This window comes from Globicephala melas, chromosome 21 (assembly GCF_963455315.2).
Source record: "Globicephala melas chromosome 21, mGloMel1.2, whole genome shotgun sequence".
NCBI classification, from domain to species: Eukaryota; Metazoa; Chordata; class Mammalia; order Artiodactyla; family Delphinidae; genus Globicephala; species Globicephala melas.
The window spans coordinates 33,127,141-33,146,526 of NC_083334.1; the positions used below are offsets into that span (position 1 = coordinate 33,127,141).

The following is a 19,386-nucleotide window of genomic DNA, read 5'->3' on the forward strand; positions in this document are numbered from 1 at the left end:
TGTCAAATTATGTGTGCATTTAGACAAGGACTAGAATGGAAAAGGCAAAGTGAAATTAGTTCCTGTGTTAGCGTAGATTTTTTTTCTACTTTAAAATGCATCTTTAAAACTGTTACTATAAGTGTATACAAAAAATAAGAAGATAATAAACGAGGGTTGAATAAAACAGAATACCCAACGTTCTCCCTCTCAGAAAAGGAATTGCTCTAAAAGGTACAAGATCACCATTTCCTACAGAAGAAACACTTTTATTTTCAATCTCAGTTACAAAGAGCAAATGGAAACTGCTGATGAGAAGAGACACCTTTTGGACCCACGGCAAAAGTTGCTTCAGGTCTGTCCGGCCAGACCACGTCATGCTTTATTTTCGTTGCTCTGGTTACATTCCCCACATGATACCTGGTCCTGGAGATCTCTGTGTTTATGACTTTTCCTACAAAGCTCCAAGTGCATGGACAGAACCTATTTCTGTGACTGTGGCAATGTCACCACTCAAGTCTCTTGCCAGATGAATGATAATTAAATATGGGGGGTGGGGGAGGGAAAGACTGGGAGTTTGGGGTTAGCAGATGCAAACTAGTAAATATAGGATGGATAAACAACAAGGTCCTACTGTGTGGCACAGGGAACTATATTCAGTATCCTGTGATAAACCAAAATGGAAAGAATATGAAGAAGAATGCATATATATGCGTAACTGAGTCACTTGTCTGTACAGCAGAAATTAACACAACATTGTAAATCAACTCTACTTCAATAAGATTTTTTAGAAGGGGAGTAAATACAGCCTGTTGGTTAGACTGACTACCTGCTGTTACTTTTTTACTAAATAATGTATCAAATAATGCTGCAGTGTGTGCTCTACATCACAGAGATGTGCAGGAGAAAGCAAGCATACACGAGTTCACAGGTGCTGCAGAGGTCAGCAGGTCCAAGGTCCAGAGTTTCACGTCTGGCAGGTGTCATTATACTGAGAAGCCCATAAACTGGAGAAGCAAAAGAAGCTCTTAGCATGGCTTGACTTTGATTCCACGGTTTGCTGTTCTGTGGGTCAGTCACGTCCCCGGAAGCCAAACGTGTACAGACAAGAGAAGCCTGCAGGTGCTGCCAGCTCTGGGCTCCAGTGTCAGATCCCAGACACTGGGATCATAAAGTACTCCTCTGTGCCCCAAGGGAGGGCATCCAGGCTCCTGGTTGGCAATAAAGTCCTCTTTTTCCATCTAGATGGGGACTTGGTGCGAAGCTTTCTATCCCTTTCCTTGTGGTGGGGGAAACATGGAACAAACACAGTGTCTTGTAAGTTTCTGAAGATAAAGGGAAAATCCATCTTACGAATGTCCTGTGTTCCCCAGGAGTGGCTGGAGAAACAGCCCTGCAGTTCCAAACACGCAGATGATTATAAACACCCACAGGAACACCCTGTCCACTACCATGGCCACGTATTTCCAGTCGTCCTCTACCTGAAAGACAAAAGTCAAGCAGCTGTAAAAAAAATCAAAACCATGGGAGATAAGCTTTGTCTCATAAATAAGCTGCTTCCTTTTCACAGAAGATTTCCTGGCAATTTTAAAGCAAATATCCCCGTGATCCTGGTTAACCCGTGTCTCCTCTGTAGCACACAGGGAACTTCCGTTTGTCTGCAGAGGGTTGGTGCGTGTGTCCATCAGTCCTGGGACAGCGGGCTGCAGAGTGAGCAGGCTTATGTGGGCACACAGGACCTCTCCTGACTGCAGGCAGCACCCCAGAAAGAGCTGCTCGGAGAGCTCCACTTCTGCGTTGACTGGAAAAAAAAATGCATAACCTAACAGTTGAGAATTATGTTTTATTCAGTGGATTTTCTGAGGAATTCAAGCCCGGGAGGCAGCCTCTCAGATCGCTCTGAGGGACTGCCCTGAAGAGGTAAGGGAAAAAAAAGTCAGGGCATAGAGGAAGTTTTGCAACAAAGACCAGGTAGCCGGAACATCAAAAGATTAGTTGTAGAGCATTTTGTTGCATTTGACTGCAACAGTAATCCTTTGATGTTCTGACCACCTGGATTTCGTGGCAAAACCTCCTATGTATCCTGGTTCCCCCCTATCCAATCTCCTGAGGTAAACCATAATGGAAAAGAATACCCCAAAAATGTATATATGTGTATAACTGAGTCACTTTGCTAGGCAGCAGAAATTAGTACAACATTGTAAATCAACTATACTTCAATTTTAAAAACGTTTAAAAAAAGATTACTGTTAATTAAAGAAAACCAGACATCTCAAGTTAAGGAATTTAGCGCTTTTCTATGTATGGGAAGAGGCAAGAGTCTGGGTTCACGGAAATCATTCCTTTGATATGCAACTTAGCTCTCTAGGGCCAGCATCCTTCTTTCCTCCACCCTGAATCCCCTCAGGGTGCACAGCTGGGGGTGACTGCAGTGGTTGATGGCTTGACTGGTGCAACGTCCTTCGTTTATTAATAGGACAGGTGACATTTCTCATCCACTCTTGTCATGGACACCACGGGACAGTCTGACTCCTTGGCAAGTCTGGGAAATGGGTTTGAGGCGGGGGGTGTAGGATGTGCGATGTGCTGGGCCCCCCCCCCATCAGGAATAGGTGACCCTCTAGAACTCGGGATCACGCTGGTCAGGGAGAGCTCGTTACATCTCTCATGTCCTTCCTGTTCCCGACCTCCAAGAGCCCTACCTGGTGGTGATCAATTCAGCAGCAACTGTCCCCTAGTTTGACGAAGGTGTCACAACAGAGGGGAGTCCTAGGCTCACCTGGCCCCGATGTACCCCCTCCCCGACCTGTGTGACATGCAGCCCATGTCCGCCTCAGCACCAATGGGTGGACTTCAGGCCTGCAATGTCCTTTCATTAGGAGATAAGGATGATGGCTACTGCCATCAGGTCAGACCCAGACCCCTGGCGGCAGGAGTTTTCAGAGGCCCCCCAGCTAGTCATCCTGATGGTATGGAAAATTGGCATAAAGTTCTTGAGCTCTCTCTCTCTGGAGGATGAGGAGGTCCGAGCTGCTATAGTTAGACTCTGGGCCGCAGAAGCGGACTGTGTTGATGCTAAAAATAACCCTGAGGTTCATTCAATCAGCACCTGGATCCCCGTCAAGTGGAGTAAGTGGGATTGGAGCTGCCGGAGGCTCACGCCACCTTCCTCCCAGGCTCCCAGACTGTGACCAGCCCTGCAGGCTTTCCTCCTGCCCCTCAGCCGGCTTTTCCCTCTCCCACCCTTCCTTACGCAGGGGCTCTCAGTTTAATAAACCAAGGTTGCCCTGAGTGTTTATCTTAACCAGATTTTACTTGAGTTGACATTTCTGGAGGCAGAGATTTGCTCTGAGGCTACACCTTACCCCACCCCCTCCGCAGGGCGGTTCACCCATAACTGCATCATCACAGGGCTGGCTTTTAGGGCACCACTCCCTGACCGTCTTGCAAACAGAACTCACATTGAAGATCTGACATGTCTATGCAGGGCCCCCAGGCCTGCTGCGGGTGAACAGGCTAGAAGACCCATACATTTACCTCCTTTGTTTCATTTTGGTTCTTCATGTTTTCTGCTATGAATTGAACACTATCAATTACATCTTCGACTTCAGGTGAGGGCTCCAAATTTTCAGTCGTCCGTTGTAAAGGCTGATGACTTAACCGTCTCTTGCTGGTGGCGATCTCCCTGGACTTACGACAGTGGCAGCATTCTTTAAGAAGTTTGGGCTCTCTGCGACAATCGAACTTGACTTTGGCTGGCCTGCCAGAGAAGCCTTCGGGGTTTTTGTCATATCTTGTCCCCTTCCTCTTGTCCAGAGGCCTCCTCATCATCAGGATCTGGGGTAAGAGCCGGAGGAAGACTGCCTTCACCCACATGGGCATGGTATGTGTGGTCGGGGTGCGGTAGTGGGTGTTCAACACAAACACCGTCACCACGATGGACAAGGTGATGAAGATCATGGTGAACAGCAGGTACTTGCCCACCAAGGGGATCACGAGAGACGTAGATGGGATGGTTTCTGTGATCACCAGCAAAAACACTGTCAGGGAAAGCAGAACTGAAATGCAAAGCGTCACTTTTTCACCACAGTCAGAAGGAAGGTAGAAAACCAACACAGTTAGAAATGAAACAAAGAGACAGGGGATGATCAGATTAATGGTGTAAAACATCGGCAATCTTCTAATGTAAAAAGAATAGGTTATGTCTGTGTATATCTCTTCACAACAGTTGTATTTTATGTCATGCTTGTAGCCAGAAGCATCGACAATTTCCCATTCACTGTTTTCCCAAAATTCATCCATGTCCACTTTAGAGCCAATGATTAGAAGATCAATTTCAGCTTTGTCATAGGTCCAGGAACCAAATTTCAGGGAACAGTTTTGATGATCGAAAGGGAAAAAAGTGATATCCATAGGACAGGAGCTCTTAAAAATAGCTGGTGGAGTCCAGGTTATCATGCCATCATATTTAAGAAGAGCTTTTGTCTTGCCTTTGACTTGGAAGTTGCCGACAGCACTGCAAAGTAAACCAGACACCATTAGTAACACCCTCTGTGCTTTGGGTCAGCCTGTACCAAAGGCAACTTTGGAAAGACACTGGCTGTCAGATGCCCATACTTGTTGTAGAGAACAATGTCAGGCTTCCAGATCTTCTCCGCAGGAACGCGAAGAGTCTCAATGCCATCGTATTCCACTGGGTCCCAGCGCAATTTATAATCATTCCACATCTAAAGGGAATAGAAGTCAGTTTTTAAAAATTCTCGACTTTCTTCCAATGTTAATTCTATGTTGGTTCAACAACTTTTTGAAAATTTTCTTATTTAAAGAGTTGGTTTCCTACCAAAAGTTGGAAGATTAAATCCATGGGGAACAAGGTAGCTGAGCTGATTTGGGGTAAATATAGATATTAGATAAGTATCTATTGATTATTAATTAGCTAGCCAAGTTTACAGGCTCAGCTTCCATATTCCATGGACTATGTTCCATCTCTAGTAGCAATCCATTTCTAGTATTAAAAAGATAATTCAAGTGTATGATGATGGGTTTGTCACAAAATCTGCATAAAAGATTGAGACAGGAAGGAAGAACAAGATGGTATGACTGATAAAACCAGACGGTGGGAATCTAACCCAGAGCAGGATCAAAGAGTGGTCAAGAATCTGGCTCTGGAGCTCGAGATTCAGACAAAAATAGGAGACTTGAGAGCAGAAACCACCGAAGCAGAGTCAGAGAGAACTCTGTCACTAAGTTCTGCAGCATGAAGCCTCCACCCAGCCAGCCGTTACCAGATTGAACTTTGGGCTTTGGAGCTAGTTAATATTTTATGCTCTATCATAAGCTGGAGATGCAAAGAGGGAGTGCTAGTGGATTTTATCCATTTGACATTGTTAAACTGACACACAAGTGTGACACAATTCCAAGAGAAGAACGTGTGACATAGACACGTACGTGACGTAGCCACAGATTGGTTTCCATGATCTGGTTTACTTCATCCTGGGAAGAAGAAACAATATTTTTTAGCCTCAAATGTACTTGCTAATAGAAGTGAATCTTAGAGCAAAAATTACAACTAAAAATAGCCAATCTGAGTTATTCATGCTAACGGAGGGAAAAAAAGCAGACTGAAAAGGCAATTTATAAAAGGCCCAAAATACAATATTTTCACACTGGTCCCAACCCTGTTGACTTTGAAATGTGGCTTTATGACTGTCTTTCAAATCTGATTGAAGTCCCACTTCTGTGAAGCCTTTCTGACCACTGCAGCCCATAAACATTTCTGATCCCATAAAAGGAAAGAAGGGAGAGAAGAGAGAGTGGGAGGGAGGGAGGGGAAGTCCTGCAGATGGCGATGGGTATCATTGCTTTTGCTATCTTCTTCCTCAGCTGTGCCCCAGCACCCTCTAGGTCCTGAGTCCTGAGCCCCACTGCCCCTCAAGGTGTCAGCCTCAGCTCACCATGGAGTTCTCCAGCTGGAACCTGCCACTCCCCAGAGCACTGCTCCCACACACACCACTGCCGATTGCTTCAATCATTCATTAACAAGTATTTATTGAGTGCCTACTGTGCGCTCTATAAATGCTGGGGCTACAGAAGTAATCAGGATGGAAAATATCCCTACCTACATGTGCCTAAGCTATTAGCTGGGGAGACAGAAAATCAATAATACATACATGGTATAATGTAAGATAGTGATAAGTCCCATGCAAAAAAATAAAGAGGGATTGAGTGGTGTGTGTGTCTGCACACACACGCACACACGTCTCTTTTAGACAGGATGATCCAGAAAGGTTTGTCTTAGGAGGTGGTTTAAGCAGGTACCTAAATGACCTGCAAAGAGTCCTGGGTCTCTTGAATAAAAGCATTCCAGGATGACATGCCAAATATAATATGTTCCTAATCAGCTACCACCTCTCAGTGGAGCAGCTACTGAAGACACGTCCAGAACCTTCAGCAGTCTCAGAGCGCAACACTTGGAGGCTATTGATGGTCACACAGTGGCCGGCAGTGGGTTCCCAAAACTTACCAACCTTGTTTCCCCAGACACATGAGCACCTTCGAGAGTAAACACCTCACACTGGCTGAGGAAGCTGTGGCCAGGGCTGGACACCAGCCCACTCTGGTTTGCTGCTCTGCGGTTCTCCATGCCCCCCAGAAAACGCTACCTGGAGACTTCACCAGCTTCCTCCTTCAAAGGGATTTGTGTCAAGTCATGATAAGCCCCAGGGTTTTAAAAGGTCAACAAAAGGAGTTACATTCATGGTTTTCTATTGGTCAGGGCAAGCAAAGAAATGGACTATTACTTATCCATGACTTTACAATTACCCAAGTCTAAGGACAGTGTCTTCTGCTCATACCTTGTGACCAGCAGATTCAAGCAGGGGCCATGTCAATAAATCCATTGGCTGTCAGTCAGGAATGGACTAGCTCTAGCAGTCCAGAAATGTCTTGGAGGTAACAGTCATAAGCATCTTCCAACAACTGCTTCCTCTCTGTCCACTAATACACTGTTTAAAGAACTAGTGCACACTATGAACTGGAACGTTGTATTCTGAGAATTAAAATCATTTGGCAATATCATCCCAACAGTATTCCTGCCTCCCCATCTATAGTTCCACAGCCTGGTGAACCTCCATGTGGTGTGGACCTGCTTCATGGTGGATGGACACCCTCAGAGGTGTCAGCCAAGTTTATGGGTCAGGACCGGGTCTGGAAAGTCGCATTCTCCATCCAATGCCAGATTGCACCTATGGTCATGGGAACTGCTATCAGACAGCCCAGCTGAAGGAGACCAGAGACCCACAGTACAACCCCACGTTCCTGGGACCATCACCCTGCGTCCCCTTCTTGGGAAAATAAAGTAGTTGACACCTGGTTCAATTAAAGGATTGGAGTTACAACTTCAAATGGACTAGATTCTGGAGAGCAGCAACAGACTCAGAGACTGAGATCAGAAAGGCCAGGTGGGCTACATTTTCAAAGCCTTCATGTTTGTCATGTCAGATATGCCAGGCCATCGAAAACACTGGGCAGGGCCTTTGTCCTGGCCCCATGAGGGGCACAGTGGAAATACACTTACTCTGAAGATCATCCTCTCATTAGACTTTGTGGCCAAGTTCATTCTATGCAGCCCCAAACACCCTTCCATGTAGAGCTCTCTGGTGCTCTAAGGCCAAGCCTGAGGCCCAAACAGCAGCAGACGGCCTACAGTCTTCTAGAAGGGAGTTGGTAATTGTGCATCTGGGCTGTACTGCATCACAGTCACTCCCAGACCTCACCATGGCTCAGTGACAACAATGAATATGGCCCATAGGGACTGCTGGTGCCCCACATGAGGACAAGTAGACTCTAATACACCAATAAGAATTGCTATATTAATACTGGACAAAGCAGATGCAGAGGAAAAAAATTACTAAAGACAAAGAGGGACATTACATAATGAAAGAAGGATCAATCCACCAGGAAGACACAATGATCCTGACCATATATGCACCAAACAGCAGAGTCTCAAATTATATGGAACAAAAACTGATAGAGCTGAAAGAAAAAACAGACAAATCTCCAATTACAGTTAGAGACTTCAATATCCCTCTCTCAGTGACCAACAGAACTCAGTAAACTCAACAGAATCAGCAAAAATAGGGAAAATCTGAACAACATAATCAACCAGCAGAATTTAATTGACACATAGAGATACTCCACTCAAACACACCAGAATACACATTTTTTCAAGCATGCATATAATATTAACCAACGCAGAGCATATCCTTATCATAGGCTATGAAACAAACCTCAACAAATTTAAAAGAATTGGAATCATAGTGTGTTTCTGACCATAATGGAATCAAACTAGAAATCAATAACCAAAAGACAACAGGAAAATCTCTAAACCCATGGAAACTGAACTTCTAAATAATCCATGGGTCAAAGAGAATGTCTCAAAGGAAATTCTTTAAAACGCATAGAGCTGAATGGGAACAAAAATACAATATATCAAAATATGAGGGACATAGCTAATAAAAGTGCTAAGAAGAAAATTTAAAGCTAAATGCTTTAAAAGTCTCAAGTCAATAACACAAGTTTCTACCTCAAGAAATTAGGAAAACAAGCACAAAATAAACCCAAAGCAAGTACAAGGAAGGAAAAATAAAGATAAAACAGAAATCAATAAAGTTGAAAAGGAAAACAATGAAGAATATTAATGAAACAAAAGGCTGATTTTTTTGGGGAAAAATAACAAAATTGATAAACCTTTAGCCAGACTGACAAAAATAAAAAGAGAGAAGACACAAACCACCAATATCAGGAATGAAACAGGAGCTATCATTACAGATCCTATAGCCATTAAAAAGTTAGATAATACCATGAGCAACTTTAATTTTATCATAAATTTGTCAATTTAAAAGAAATAGGCCCATTCCTCAAAAACCACAAACTAACTAACAAGGACCTACTGTATAGCACAGGGAAATATACTTAATATTTTGTAATAAACAATAAGGGAAAAGAATCTGAAAAGTGATATAAATAGACAGCCTGAATACCCTATAGCCATTTAAGAATTGAGTTTATAATTAAAAAGCTGCTGGAAAAGAAATCTCCAGGCCCAGTAGGTTTCCCTGAAGAATTCTACCAAATATGTAAAGAAAAATCAATACCAACTTTCCACAATTTCTTCCAGAAAATAGAAGAGGAGGAAACAACTCCAAATCCTTTATGTGAAGCTAATATTATCCTGACACAAACCCAAAGACATTATGAAAAAAGAAAATGACAGATCAATATCTTTCATGAACTTAGATGCAAAAATCATTAACAAAATATTAGCAAACTGAATCCAACAATGTATAAAAAGTTATACACCATGACTAAGTGGGATACAAGACTGGTTCAACATTCAAAACTTAATCAATGTAATTTACCATATCAACAAACTAAAGAAGAAAAACCATGTGATCATATCAATTGATGGAGAAAAAGTTTTTTGTTTTTTTTGTTTGTTTGTTTTTGTTTTGGCGGTACGCGGGCCTCTCACTCTTGTGGCCTCTCCCGTTGTGGAGCACAGGCTCCGGACGCGCAGGCCCAGCGGTCATGGCTCACAGGCCCAGCCGCTCCACGACATATGGGATCCTCCCGGACCGGGGCACGAACCCGTGTCCCCTGCATCGGCAGGCGGACTCTCAACCACTGCGCCACCAGGGAAGCCCAAGAAAAAGTTTTTGACAAAACTCAACATCAATTCATGATTAAAAACTCTGTGAAACTAGGAATAAAGGGAAATTTCCTCAACTTGATAAGAGCATCTACAAAACAGCTACACCTAACTTTATACCAAATGGTGAAAGACTGAATGCTTTTTCCTTAAGACTGGGAAAAGGACAAGGATGTCTGTTGTCGCCACTCTTACTCAGCATAGTACTGGAAGTTCTAGCCACTGAAATGAAGCAAGAAAAAGGGGGAAAAGGCATAGACTGGAAAGGAAGAAATAAAACTATCTCTATTTGCAGATTATAAGGTTGCCTACAAAGAAAATCCCATGGAATCTATAAAAATGCTGAAACTAAGTGAGTTCAGCAAGATCTTAGGATACAAGATCAATATACAAAAGTCTTAAAATTCTATATACTAACAATGAGCATGGAGAAACCAAAATTAAAAGCATAATAGGGCTTCCCTGGTGGCGCAGTGGTTGAGAATCTGCCTGCTAATGCAGGGGACACGGGTTCGAGCCCTGGTCTGAGAAGATTCCACATGCCGCGGAGCAACTAGGCCCGTGAGCCACAACTACTGAACCTGCGCGTCTGGAGCCTGTGCTCCACAACAAGAGAGGCCGCGATAGTGAGAGGTCCGTGCACCACGATGAAGAGCGGCGCCCGCTTGCCACAACTAGAGAAAGCCCTCGCACAGAAACGAAGACCCAACACAGCCAAAAATAAATAAATAAACAAATGTGGGGTTTAAAAGAAAAAAGCATAATACTATTTTCAGTCACTCCCAGATAAAACAAAATACTTACGTATACATGTAACAATACATGTATGGGATCTGTGTACTGAAAATTGCAAAATCCTGAAGGAAGAAGAGCTAAATAAATGGAGAAACATCCCGCATTCATGTACTGGAAGACTCAACAGAGTAAAGATGTCACTTCTCCCCAAACTTATCTGCAGGTTTAATGCAGTTCCTATCAAAATCAGGGCAATGCTTTTTGTGGACATAGGCAGCTTATTCTAGGCATAGGCCACAGAATAGCTAGGACAATCTTGACAAAGAAGAACAAAGTGGCAGGAATCACTCTAGCCAATATTAAGTCTTACTCTACAGCTACAGTCATCAAGAGAGTGCAGTGTTGGTGGAGGGATAGTCACACTGATCAATGAAACAGAATAGAGGACCTAGAAATAGACCCACACAAATATGTTCAACTGATTTTTCACAAAGGTGCAAAACCAATTCAGTGGGGAAAGGATTGCCTTTTCAACAAATAGTGCTGGAGCAATTGGACACCCACAGGTCTAAAAAAAAAAATCTAGGTCTCATATCTTATATAAAAATTACCTCAAAATGGATCACAGTCTTAAACATAAGACATAAATAAAACTTTTAGAAAAACATAGGAGAAAACCTATAGGATCTGGGATAAGGCAAAGAATTACTAGGCTTGATGCCAAAAGCATGACATATAAAAGGAAAAATTGATAAATTGGACCGCATCAAAATTAAAAACCTCATGTGAAAGCCCATGTGAAGAGGAAGAAAAGATAAGCTACAAACTGGGCTAAAATATTTGCAAACCACAAAACGGGCAAAGCACTTGCATCTAGAATATAGCCAGAACTCTCAACACTAAATAGTAAAAAACAAACAATCCAACTGGAAAATGGGCTTAAGGACGTGAGCAAACATTTCACCTTAGAGGATATGCAGATTGCAGATAAGCACATGAAAAGAGGTTTTATATCATTAATCATTAGGGAAATGCAAATTAAAACCACAATGAGATATCGTTTCATACCTAATATAACTCAAATAAAAAACAGTGACAATACCAAATACTGGCAAAGCTGTAGATAAACTGGTCCCTCACATATTGCTGGTGGGAATGTAAAAGGGTACAGCCATTCTGGAAAGCATTTTGGCAGTTTCTTTTAAAACTAACACACAACTACCACATGACCCAGGAATTGCACCCCTGGGCATTTATCCCAGAGAAATAACGATTAATGTTCACCCAAAAACCTGTACACAAATGTTCATAGCAGCTTTATTTGTAAAAGACCAAAACTGGAACCAGCCCAAATGTTCTTCAACCAATGAAAGGTCAATCAAAGTGTGCTCCATCAATACCATGGAATACTACTCACAGTAAGAAGAAATGACTCACCAAACTTATTGTGGCAACGACTGCATGATGTATGCATGAAGTCAAACCACTATTCTGCACACCTTACTTATACAGTGTTGTATGTCAAATATATCTCAATAAAACTGGAAGAAAAAAATGAAGAAATGAACTATTGATACAAGCAACAACTTGGATGAATCTCTAAAGAATTATGCTGAGTGGAAAAGCCAGTCCACAAGGTTACATACTGTGTGATTCCATTTATGTATAGCTTTCTTGAAACGACAAAATTTTAGCAATGAAAGATACAGTAGTTGTTGCCATTGGTCAAAGAAAGTATACAAGGGCTCTATTATTTCTTACTGCAAGTGAATCTATGATTATTTCAATAAATAAAATTTCAGTTAAAAAACTACATTTCTCAAGACTCTCTTGCAGCTAGTGGTGGTCAATGAGCTAGGAAGCAGAAGCTGTCAGTAGGACTTCTAATAAAACTCCTTAAGGAAGTCACAGATGTCTGGTATGTGCCCCTTTCTCTCTTGCTCCTGCTTCTTGCCAAGAATGTGAATATGATGAGTGAAAATCAGCAGTTATCCTGGACCACAAGGCAACACTGAGGGAAGAAATCACATGCTAAGGATGGTGACATAGAAAGATAGAAGGAACCTTGGTCCCTGTCACAGTTTATGCTTTTAGCATCATAGCTCATGTGATTAACATCCTCAGGAGTTGTGCAGTGCACAACCTGGGCAACCAAACACCGTGATGCAACCACTACCACGAAGCCACCTGGTATTAACCTGGGCTGTTAATCTTTAGATTTCTATTACATAAGAAAGAAATAAACTTGTTTTATATAAGCTGAGAGAGCATGTGTGTGTTTTTCAATCTCTGATAGCGGCCAAATGCAAATACCAAAATCTGTATTTAGCAATCCTCCACCCACCATCTTCAGAACAATGTCCTGAAAGGGTGTATAGATCATGGATTTGAAGTGATGATGTATCACAAACTTTAGGGGTCACTCAGTCCAGTTCTCCATTCATAACAGCCCGATTCATACCAAGTGTGGCTTCCAGCCTGGTAGGAGACCAGTAACCAGTGCTAAGCTATTTGAGGGGAGAGGGGAGGCGGGATCAGAATAGGTACTAAATAAATGTTTATTAAAGGAATTAGTGGGCCCATTTAAGTGAGATAAAATGTCTGGCTTACTTTTTTTTAAACCAGTATTTATCAGCATATACACACTTCCAGCTTGGGCCAGAAGCTAGAGGATCAGGTCAGGGTCAGCCCAGTCCACTGGGAAACACGGACCGGAGAAACATGGTGAGCCCGGACTTCATATCCATAACTGAGGTCTTCCCCCAGGTGCACCTGGAGCCACCACTGTTTCTCCAGGCAAAGCTGAGAGGAAGGAGGCACCCCCTGCCTCCGTCCAGGGTCTGGGCTGCTCCCTCGGTCTGTGCACCATTGTCTCAGAGATGCTCGGGACGTCCCTTACCCCTTACGTCCTGAGCCTGCCTATTCCTGGAACTTGGTCTGAGTCCAGTGCCTCAGGCCAGCCTGCGCCCTGCCATGCCTTGAAGCCCAGAACCCTGTCCTCTGTTAGGGTATCGGGTCCCACACCTCCTCTCTCAGCAACTAGGGTGTGAAGATTATTCAAAAGAAAGAACTCTAGTCCTCTTTGCCCCTTAAACAGGGTAGCAATAAATTAAACTAAGATCTCCAAATTCCCATCAGATTTTCAGGGCTGGATGGAACCCTATGTGAAACAAGGTGAATTTTCTCTTTCTTCTATAACAAAGGAGACTTAAAGCAATTCTTCTTATACGGAGTCAAAAGAGCATGAGCTTTGGGGTTGAACAGTGCTGATTGAACCGCAGTGCCACCATCTGTAACTGTATGACGTTGGGAAAGTTTCGTATCTGAGATTTCCTCTCCCCAGCTGTAAAATGCAGATGACAGCCACTAAGTGTGGACACTGGTGCGTAATAGGTGCATAATGAAGTTAGCTCCCTTTGTATTCCCCCTTCAAATGCCCCTGCGCTTCTTTGTTTCATAAACTGGTTCTGAGAGCATTTCCAGAAAAACATCGCCTTAAGGAGAATAATGACAGCAACCCTGGGAAGAGTGGATCCCTCCCAACGGGCTGGCTTTGAAGGGCAGCACTCTGTAGATTTTTGCCTGTTTGTGTTCAAAAATCCCTTTATTTACCCAGTGCAGTGAGTGGGAATTGCTTGGACCCTTCAGAGTTGGGGCCTCTGAGGCCTCGTGGTGCCCACCCTGCACTTACCACGTCGGCCAGCTGTGTGATGGCCACTTCAAAATGCACAGTGACTGGGTCAGAAACGTTTTCCACGGGCCTGATGAACTGGTTATAATGAGCAAACAGTTTGTGAAAGAGCCTCTCCTCAGACGCACAGCCTGCACATCCTGCGGCACCATACAGAGAGAGGGGTTAGAGAAGCAGAAAGGATGCTGGCTGGTGGGGAGGTTCCAGGGGCTTCCATCCGGGAAGGCGGGTGCAGGACACCAGCTTCCCCCAGCACCACTGCACCTGCCCCTCCTGGCCATGCTACTCCCCTTCACCACCGAGATGAAAAGAGTAATACCGGCATCTCAGGACTAGTGCGCTAGCAAACAAAATGATGTTGGTAAGAGCACTTCTAAAGTCTATGGCAGCACAGTGTAAAGGGATAGATAGACACAGGCTTGAGCTGTTCAGTTATGTCACTGAACAGAACTCACCGTCTTACTGATCCGGTAATTAAAGAGAAGTCCTGCCCTTTCTTGTCAAAATACTGATCTGACTGGTCTCTGTTTCTACAACCAGCAGGGTGTGTAGCTGGGGAAACTTCTTCAATCAAACTTAAATAACTAGTAATTTCATTAAGGTCTTAAGCCCTCCTCCAAAATCAACTTTGAATTTCAATTCTTGGAGATGTGTGAGAGTGCAAAGTTTTTAAGGAAAATTTACTTAAAATATTTTTTATAGAATCTCCAAAGTTCTTAAACAATAGCACTTTCAGTCATTAAATTTAGACAATAATGTAACGCATGTCTCTGTATTTTCCCAAGAATGCACTAAATGTAGGTTACTTGCTTTCATTTGACATAATTCATCTCATTAAGGCCCCCTCTATATTTTTCCTTATAGAATTCAAATTTGATACCTGAAATACTATTCTATAAATTTCCCAAAGGGATTTATACCCTGAAAGAAAAAAAATTTAAGGGGCTGAACAACTCATTAGGCAAAAACAAAGGAAAAGACAGCTGTTATATTACTAAATAAAAAGTGTTGTTTGACAGATGCATTTGGAAACACTGAGATTTCAGCAGGAAAGGGCAATTTTAGGTGTAAAACATCATTGTCTGCCATCCTAATTAATAAAGATAGAAATATTTCTACATAAAACAGATAAGTAAAAAATCCTCCTGTTACCCATTTTCCTCCTTTGAGGTTTTTCTTTTCCTTTGAGACATTTCAGATAAACCCTCCTTGAGTCTTGACAAGCAAGTCCCTGCAAAGCCGACAGCACGTGGAAATGTGGCTTTGTGGACATGGACAGAGCAGCAGCTGTCCGTTTCTAAGCCTTAACTTTGAAAATGAATGATCTTACTCTTAGGACACATTTCCCAAAATGAAGATGATTACCTACAAAATGGAAGGGTTCACAGACTGAGGAATAGTATCAGCTAATAAACCACAGTTTTGAAAAAATATTAAATACAGGTAAAGAACTTGAATACATCCATAGTGGAGATGGAGAGAAAACTGTACCATTGTTATTTTTGCCTATTTTTCATTGGGAAAATAAAACAAAACATGGTTTACAATGTTTCCTTGTCCTCCCCATCCCATCCCCCCGAAATCTCATTTTACATGTTAAGCCAGCCAACTAAAAATGAATAGATTAATTAGCAGTTATAAGAGGAGTAATTCCTGTGCAGACACTCTACATATTTATCCATAGCATATCTCATCTCTGCTCAGTCAAGCACAACTAGAAAAGGAGGAAAATAAAACCAGGAAATACATGTAGCTAAAAAGGGAATATGAGAACAAGCAGAAATAAAACCTACCTCTGAAGCAAAGTGTGAATACATACCACCAGAGACACAGCCCAAAGTGAAGGAATCCCTGTCCCTCGCGGGGCAGCATGTTTAAAACACACTCTGATTTCTTTTTCTAGTCAAAGGATTGTGGAAAACAAAGAGCTATCAGGCAGCCACTCACACCGGACCTTTAAATCACCAGAGTCCCCTGCAGTCCAAGTGTCTTCTGTGAAATGAAAACCTTCATAAACATAACACGGTCGTTCCCAATATCAGAGACTAAGGTCAACCAAAAGGGCAGATAAAAAGGACTCAATCTGATGTCAGATGAGTCAGCCCATTTCCTGACACCCTACATCTCTTCTCATGCAGGAATGAGAGAAGCAGGATGGGGGTGTTGGGCAGACAGCACCGGGAGGGGACAGAAAACTGTGATGTGCTTAGTGTATCTTTGTAGTGCATCTTTTCCCAGCTCCGGTCCTGAGGGGAACAAACACACGTCTCCTGAGCTCCAGCTGTAGGTAAAGCACCTGCCAGGTCCCGACCAGTGTATTCTGATTCACTGAGATCTCTAGCTCATCAGCGCTTAACCTTGTTACCAGAAAACATTGTAGAATAGGAGTCCTGGTAAAGTGCGCCTCACAGAGAACAGGATTAATTTGGTTTTGTCTGACTGCTAATGCCTCGTCCTTCTGAGTTTAGGAATCACCCTCCAGGACTAGAGATTAGCTGTCTGAGAATGAGAAGAACAAATACTGAACACAGGATGCTGTCTAGACGGTTCTATGTTTATTTATACATCCTTGTCACCAACTGGTTTTCTTATCATTTGCTTCTTTCCTCTGTAAGTTTAGTGTCAGTAACATTCTGATGAGTTAGGCCTTCTGGTCAGATTTTGGTGTTGGTTAAAGGGGAGTTAGCAACAAAATGAAAAGGCAACCTACAGAATGGGGGGAAATATTTGCAAACCATGTATCTGGAAAGGGGTTTATATCCAAAATATGTAAGAAACTCATAAAACTCAATAGCAAATAAATACATCCCAGTTGAAAAATAGGACCTGCACAGACATTTTTCCAAAGACACAGACGGCCAATGGGTATATGCAAAGGGGCTCAGCACCACTAATCATCAGGCAAATGCAGATCAGACCACAATGAGCTATCACCTCACACCTATTAAGGTGGTATTATAAGAAGAAAAGAGGTAAGAAGTGTTGGTGAGGACGTGGAAAAAAGGGAACCCTTGTGCATTGTTTGGAATGTAAATTGCTGCAGCCACTATGGAGAACAGTTTAAAGGTTCCTCAAAAAATTCAAAAATAGAACGACCATATGATCTAACAATCTCACTTCTGGGAATATATCCAAAGGAAATGAAATCAATTTCTCAGAGAGATATCTGAATTCCTACGTTCATTGCAGCATTATTCACACGATATGGAAACAACCTGGTGTCCATCGATGGATGAATGAATAAAGAAGTTGTAATATACATATACATATATGTGATGGAATATTATTCAGCCGTGAGAAAGAAGGAAATCCTGCCATCTGCGACAACATGGATGAACCTGGAAGACATTATGCTGAGTGAAATAAGCCAGAGAAAGACAAATACTGTATGATCTCACTTTTGTGTGGAATCTAAAAAGGTCAAACTCATAGAAGCAGAGCGCAGGATGGTAGTTGCTAGGAGCTGGGGTGCGGGTAACGGGAAGATGTCGGTTGAAGGGTACAAACTTACAGTCACCAGATGAACAAGTTCTGGTGATCTAATGTACAGTACGGCGGTGACTACAGTTATCGTATTCTTGACATTTGCTACGAAAATAGACCTCAAGTGTTCTTACCACCTCTCCATCACACACACACACACGCGGTAACTGAGTGACGATGTGTTGGGCTGATTGTGGTGAGCATTTCGTAATGTAACATATGTTAAATCATCACATTGTACGCCTTAAACATACACACTTTTTATTCATCAACTATACTTCAATAAAGCTGGGGGAAAGGAGTCAGAGCCTAAGATGGTCTCTCAGGGACCTCCTATCAAAACATTCCATGACATCATCACAGAAACTGTACACTTGGCAATCGTGCAGACTTCAGACTAACGGTTTCCCTCAAAATTCTATTGGCCTCCTATCTCTTGTGGGAACGAAAAAGGAACGATCATTTATTTAGCACCAAACTTAGACCGGGCATTGGGCTGGGTGCCTCAGATATGTCACTTTAAGATGTTACTCAAATTCTCCTCTTAGCAGATGGGCTTTTTGTCCTTTGCTGAAGTGTCCTGTGGAGTTTGCAGAGAGAAGGCGTCAGGACAACACTTTATCATTATGGATAAAAAGCCACCTTACATCCCCAAATGGGGCAGTGCCTCCCTAGTTTTTAGGGTAAAACCCAAATCAGGCTGGCTGTTTTCAAAGCTCCAACACTTTCTATTGCCCAGACTTTGATTGGTTTGTTCTTCACACTTTCTAATGGATACAGTCTTTCAGGAAAACTGTGGTCTCAGGTCTTTTGTTTTATCCAACCATCCTTCTCTGTGGCCATCACCTGTCAGCATAAAGAACCACTGTAGAGGAAGGATTCTCTGGGATGGTCCCCCTTTCCTCCAGGAACCTGCAGGCATCTGTCCTTGTTGCCAAGGACAACAAGGGGTGTCACAGAGGAACCTCACCAGAGGGGAAGGAGGCAGAGGAAAGAATGTGGACTTTGGAGTCAGACCCGGATTTGGACCCTGGCCCTGATGCTCACTTGGCAGATGCTGAGCAAGTTACTGAAGCTCCCTCAGCCCTGTCCTCATCAGAGAAATGTGATTAAATTTGGTAACATAAATCGTTTAATCTCTCCCTACCCAATTTTTCATGGAATTTTCACTCCCTCTCTTACCAGTACAAATAGGTAATACAACTAAGTCACTTTCAGGCCTGAATATACTTTAAATATATATCTTAAAATATTTAAAAAATATATTCAGAAAGAATATATTTTAACAGCTTGTAAAGAAAATACATTCTCCCATTCAAAGAAAACATTTAAACTATCCCCTCATCATCAGAAAAATGCTTGAGTTTTGTCACTGAATTATGGGTTTATAGCCTGCTTCAAACCGCTTTTGAAAATTGCAGAGAAAGAGGTTAAAACCAAATATACAGGAAAAAAAAATAAGCACACTTCCAAAGAAAAGAATTTTTTTTAATTCAAGTAACAAAAGATTTAAAGACAATTTTTCTCTCCCTGCGGTTGCTGGATACCATTTCACATTCACGTTCTATAAGCAGTTTTGTTTTTTACATCTTTATTGGAGTATAATTGCTTTACAATGGTGTGTTAGTTTTTGCTTTATAACAAAGTGAATCAGTTATACACATACATATGTTCCCATATCTCTTCCCTCTTGCGTCTCGCTCCCTCCCACCCTCCCTATCCCACCCCTCCAGGCGGTCACAAAGCACCGAGCCAATATCCCTGTGCCATGCGGCTGCTTCCCACTAGC

General features: G+C 42.5%; 1 protein-coding gene across 2 annotated transcripts; it reads right to left on the minus strand.

Moving 5' to 3' along the window:
* Nucleotides 1-783: 783 nt before the first annotated feature.
* CHRNA6 (cholinergic receptor nicotinic alpha 6 subunit) lies at nt 784-16,081 on the minus strand. 2 transcript variants are annotated; one of them, XM_060291531.1, is made up of 6 exons: nt 15,908-16,081; nt 14,115-14,254; nt 5,428-5,472; nt 4,597-4,706; nt 3,517-4,495; nt 784-1,460 (listed from the first exon to the last, which is right to left on the minus strand). In XM_060291531.1, the coding sequence occupies exons 1-6, from the start codon at nt 15,984-15,986 to the stop codon at nt 1,329-1,331; spliced, it is 1,485 nt and encodes a 494-aa protein (XP_060147514.1). In that variant the 5' UTR covers nt 15,987-16,081; the 3' UTR covers nt 784-1,328. The 2 variants fall into 2 exon arrangements, with proteins under 2 accessions (XP_060147514.1, XP_060147515.1); XM_060291532.1 differs by lacking the exon at nt 5,428-5,472.
* Between the last annotated feature and the right edge of the window lie 3,305 nt (nt 16,082-19,386).

Excerpts from the sequence above, each read along its gene's own strand:
- CHRNA6 (XM_060291531.1), bottom strand. The coding sequence starts at position 15,986 with ATGCTGCCCCGCGAGGGACAGGGATTCCTTCACTTTGGGCTGTGTCTC. Across the intron at positions 4,707-5,427 it reads CCAATCTGTGGCTACGTCAC|ATGTGGAATGATTATAAATT; the intron begins GTACGTGTCTAT and ends TATTCCCTTTAG. Across the intron at positions 4,496-4,596 it reads GACATTGTTCTCTACAACAA|TGCTGTCGGCAACTTCCAAG; the intron begins GTATGGGCATCT and ends TTTACTTTGCAG.